Source organism: Notolepis coatsorum (genome assembly GCF_963971535.1).
Source record: "Notolepis coatsorum genome assembly, chromosome: 5".
In the NCBI taxonomy this organism is placed as follows: Eukaryota; Metazoa; Chordata; class Actinopteri; order Aulopiformes; family Paralepididae; genus Notolepis; species Notolepis coatsorum.
Window position 1 is genome coordinate 61,309,797 of NC_140169.1, and position 5,318 is coordinate 61,315,114.

General features: G+C 44.6%; 1 protein-coding gene across 1 annotated transcript in view; it reads left to right on the forward strand.

Annotated features, from left to right (window-relative positions):
* Window positions 1–4,561, forward strand: part of LOC311228224 (protein lifeguard 3) — a gene marked incomplete at both ends in the record, with an annotated part of 10,237 nt that extends 5,676 nt beyond the window's left edge. Inside the window, 4 exons of the mRNA XM_084314134.1 lie at window positions 177–264; window positions 2,032–2,127; window positions 3,281–3,334; window positions 4,412–4,561. Of these exons, the coding sequence (XP_084170260.1) occupies window positions 177–264; window positions 2,032–2,127; window positions 3,281–3,334; window positions 4,412–4,561 (388 nt within the window). The remainder of the gene's footprint in view (window positions 1–176; window positions 265–2,031; window positions 2,128–3,280; window positions 3,335–4,411) is intronic.
* Between the last annotated feature and the right edge of the window lie 757 nt (window positions 4,562–5,318).

Below are 5,318 nucleotides of genomic sequence, written 5' to 3' on the forward strand. Positions count from 1 at the left end.
TTACTGTTAACTTGCACTCTGGTCAGATGCTAACTTCTTTTCGTTTGTACTGTACTTGTCCTTAATCTAATGTTGTCCCGGATGCAGTGACGCACCAGTGTACAGAACCGGAGGTTGATTTAGTACAGTTTGCACACAGCAGTGTTGTACTTCATTCTGTATTTATTTCCCCACAGCTACTATGAGACAAAAGCTGTGTTTCTGGCCATCGGGATAACGGCGGTGGTGTGTGTGGCCGTCACCATCTTCTGCTTCCAGACCAAGGTACAGATGGAGATGTGAACGCTGCCTCTCCGGTGTGTCTGTCTGTGTGTGAGAGGGTGGTGTGTGTGGCCGTCACCATCTTCTGCTTCCAGACCAAGGTACAGATGGAGATGTGAACGCTGCCTCTCCGGTGTGTCTGTCTGTGTGTGAGAGGGTGGTGTGTGTGGCCGTCACCATCTTCTGCTTCCAGACCAAGGTACAGACGGAGATGTGAACGCTGCCTCTCCGGTGTGTCTGTCGGTGTGTGAGAGGGTGGTGTGTGTGGCCGTCACCATCTTCTGCTTCCAGACCAAGGTACAGACGGAGATGTGAACGCTGCCTCTCCGGTGTGTCTGTGTGTGTGTGAGAGGGTGGCCTTGTTGCTGGTGTAAAACAACTCCTTTGTGTCCGATTACAATGGAGCACAGAGTCTTTTAAATATTCATGTGCATTCAGGGGGGGGAGACGTTATGTGAATCCACCTCAATCTGACGGAACTCCAAAAATGACATTTTCAACTCGGGCTGGGGTCCCCTGTAACTGATTGATTGATTGATTGATTGATTGATGGGTACAATACAGTACGGCTCAATACACACAATTGTTAAGGGGATGCAGACCAGAGAAAGACTTTTGTCTTGTTTACATCAGGGTCCCCCATTTTCAATTCATCAGGACATTTATGACATATAGATATATATCATGATAGACATTCCTGACATACAGGTATAGGGAGCATGTCTATGTTCCCCGGGTCCTATGTACATAGAACCCGGGGAACATAGGACCCCGGGAACATAGGGATGATCCCCAGGTATACAGCACTGTTACATTTGTGACATACAAGATATGCAAATACTGTTTAACAGAGATCCTAACAGAAAATATATACATACGAGGGGGAGGAAACTGTAAATTAGGAGGGGGTGGGTGGGAGGGTGGGAGGGGGGACTCTGGCTGGGCTCCCCTGTAACTCTGGCTGGGCTCCCCTGTGGTTTTTAACACGAGTCAGATCCCGTCTCGTGTCAGTGTGTACTGCTGCCTTGCAGTGTTCAAGTTTTGTTTTTATTCGTCACATAATAAGGTACATGTACATTACAGTGAAATGCTTGGTTCTGTATGATCTCACCCTGTATGAGATTGTGCTTCATACAGTAAAATAAGTAAAAAGAACAAGGACCGGGGCGGCCGGGTAGCGCAGCGGACTAAGCGTCTGTCTAACACCACAGAGACAGTGGGATCGAATCCAGCTGTGATGCCTCCGGGTTGGCCGACCGTCCATACTGACACAATTGGCAGTGTTAGCGGGTGGGAAGCCGGCGAGGGTGGGTCCTGGTCGTTGTAAACAGCGACTCCTACAAGTCGGTCAGGGCGCCTGCACAGCGAAGGAAGGATCTAAGAGAGGTAGTGTGATCCTTCCACACGTTACACTCCCCCAGTGAGAGTCCGCGCTGCCAGGTGAAAAGAAGCGGTGGGCTGGGTACACATGTGTCGGAGGAAGCATGTGATAGCCTCCGCCCTCCCAGACCGAGGGTAGGGGGGGGGTAAGTGCGCAACGACCAGGAACGGGATTGGGAATTGGCATAACGACAAACATTGGGAGGAGATAAAAACGGAAAAAGAATGGAAGAAAAAAAAAATAATAATAAGGACCTAACACTATACAAATTACAAAATAAATGAACTAAAGTACAAATGCAAATCTTTAGTAATAAATAGATAAAATCTGGTGTTAAAAAGTGTGTAAAACATGTTAGCAGTATTAATGCCTGCTGTACGTGCCGACAGGTGGACTTCACCTCCTGCGGGGGACTTCTGTGCATCCTCTCCCTTCTGCTCCTGCTCATCGGAATCATCACAGCCGTCGTCCTCTCCTTCCAATACGTGAGAACTGTCACAGTATAGTCCCACTGGCAGCAGATCAATACATAAGAACTGTCACAGTATAGTCCCACTGGCAGATCAATACATAAGAACTGTCACAGTATAGTCCCACTGGCAGCAGATCAATACATAAGAACTGTCACAGTATAGTCCCACTGGCAGCAGATCAATACATAAGAACTGTCACAGTATAGTCCCACTGGCAGATCAATACATAAGAACTGTCACAGTATAGTCCCACTGGCAGCAGATCAATACATAATTTTACCCTCTGTACAGCACTTTGGTTGACACGCGTCATGTGAAATGTGCTTTATAAATAAATTTGATTGATTGATTGACTGGCAGATCAATACATAAGAACTGTCACAGTATAGTCCCACTGGCAGCAGATCAATACATAAGAACTGTCACAGTATAGTCCCACTGGCAGCAGATCAATACATAAGAACTGTCACAGTATAGTCCCACTGGCAGATCAATACATAAGAACTGTCACAGTATAGTCCCACTGGCAGATCAATACATAAGAACTGTCACAGTATAGTCCCACTGGCAGATCAATACATAAGAACTGTCACAGTATAGTCCCACTGGCAGCAGATCAATACATAAGAACTGTCACAGTATAGTCCCACTGGCAGCAGATCAATACATAAGAACTGTCACAGTATAGTCCCACTGGCAGATCAATACATAAGAACTGTCACAGTATAGTCCCACTGGCAGATCAATACATAAGAACTGTCACAGTATAGTCCCACTGGCAGCAGATCAATACATAAGAACTGTCACAGTATAGTCCCACTGGCAGCAGATCAATACATAAGAACTGTCACAGTATAGTCCCACTGGCAGATCAATACATAATAACTGTCACAGGATAGTCCCACTGGCAGCAGATCAATACATCAGAACTGTCACAGCCCTGGGTAGGGTTAACCCTTTCACTGCCACACGAGAGAAGGTTAGCCCTTTACTATCACGCAACCGACGGCGATGCTCCATCATTAGCTCCGCGGATGCCGTCGGTTGTGTGATAGTAAAGGGCTAACCTTCTGTGTATTGTCACAGTGAAAGGGTTAACCGGCTGTCGTGTGGTAGTGAAAGGGTTAAGGGGGTGAATATGAAACAGCCGTTGTCACCCCAACAGGTCCCTTGGCTCCACATGCTCTATGCTGCACTTGGAGCGATCATTTACACTCTGGTGAGTCAATATTATTGATTATTCATCATGATTCTTGCACTGTAAATGAGAGCTATTTTACTGCATTACTTTGATCCCGTCTACTGTATACTTATTTTATGCCTATTCTTGTCTGCACTTTCTACATTGCGCTACTTTTATTGTCTATTATCAGGGGTGTAAAAAGTACCCAGGAATTATACTTGAGTGAAAGTATGGGTACCGTCTCAAAATCGTACTCAAGTAAAAGTCAGAGTATCTGGCTAAAAACACACTTGAGTAAAAGTCAAAACGTTTCTACTTTGAAATGTACTTAAGTACTAAAAAGTCCTGTCTATTCTTCTGATAGCAGGTGTTTAATCAAAGATCCCCGCTTTCTAGTCTTTCACAATCAGCATGGGTATGGGCGGGTTCATTTTCCATTGATGGGGATTTGATTGGCTGTTTTTAAATAAAGCGTGGCCGCAGGATTAATAACGTTAACGTTAGTTCAGCCAGAGAAACAAATATACTAATTAAAATGGTTGGACCTGCGAGATTTGTACTTTGTAGGTCTGCATTTTAAATGTAAGGAGTAAAAAGTAAATTTTTTTTCTCTGAAATGTAATTGAGTAAAAGTACAAACCTAATAATACTCGAGTAAAGTACAAATCCCCCAAAACAGTACTTAAGTATTGTAACGAAGTACAATTACTCAAGTACTTTACACCCCTGTCTATTATATGCCTATTCTTATGTCTGCACTTTATGCATTGCTTTTATTCTGTCAACTGTATGCAAATTGTATGCCTGATCATTTTATGCTATTTACTGTTAAGCACTTAAGCTAAGCTGCTATTCCTGTATGAAAAGTGCTATATAAATAGTTATTATTATTAATAATATTACACACACGTCTTTGTGAAGGAACTGGATATGTCATCCTCATATGCTTTCCATTCAGCTTCTGTTAACCCCTTCCTGTCTGTTTCTAGCCTACAACACAGCTTCTGTTAACCCCCTCCTGTCTGTTTCTAGCCTACAACACAGCTCCTGTTAACCCCCTCCTGGCTGTTTCTAGCCTACAACACAGCTCCTGTTAACCCCCTCCTGTCTTAGTTTCTAGCCTACAACACCCAGCTCCTCCTGGGAAACCGTCAGCTCAGCATCGGCCCGGAGGAGTACATCTTCGGAGCGCTCTCGCTCTACATCGACGTGGTCCAGATCTTCCTGTTCGTCCTCCAGGTCGGCGGAGCGGCGACAGAATAAAGCAGCAGAGCAGTGATCTTCACAGAGCAGCGCTTCTCGCGTGGCGAGGACCTACAGAAACAGCCCCCCCACCCCCCCCCCGAGGGGGTTCTCCAGGGGGTCCAACAGTTACAGAAAAACAGGGAGCGGTTTAATTTCACTATTTAGTTCAGATGGTTAGATTAAAAGGTGCTACAGAGAACATTCAGCCACTAGATGTCGCACTAGAGCACCCATCATGTCCAATCAGGTGCCTTCCACATGAGGATGTGGGAAGTAGGGAGGGGATACATGCATGATGCAACATGTAAACAACATGCACCTTTTTCTTCTTTTTACAATTAAATTAATTAATCATTCGTTTATTTTGGAGAAAAGCAATACTTTAATTCTGCACCGTTCTAAAAGCTCTGTGGATGGGTTATTAAAAAAAGATAAAAGATTACTCAACATGTATGTGATCTATAGCACCTAGAACGTATTTTATTACATATGTATATATTTATATATGATCATTCAGATTCAGTTTCACTTCTCCTGCGCTGGTATCTCCGCTATAGAATTCTGGACATCTTCAGCAGATAGGGTGGGTACATCTTCAGCAGATAGGGTACATCTTCATCAGATAGGGGACATCTTCAGCAGATAGGGTACATCTTCATCAGATAGGGTACATCTTCAGCAGATAGGGCACATCTTCATCAGATAGGGGACATCTTCAGCAGATAGGGCACATCTTCATCAGATAGGGGACATCTTCAGCAGATAGGGCACATCT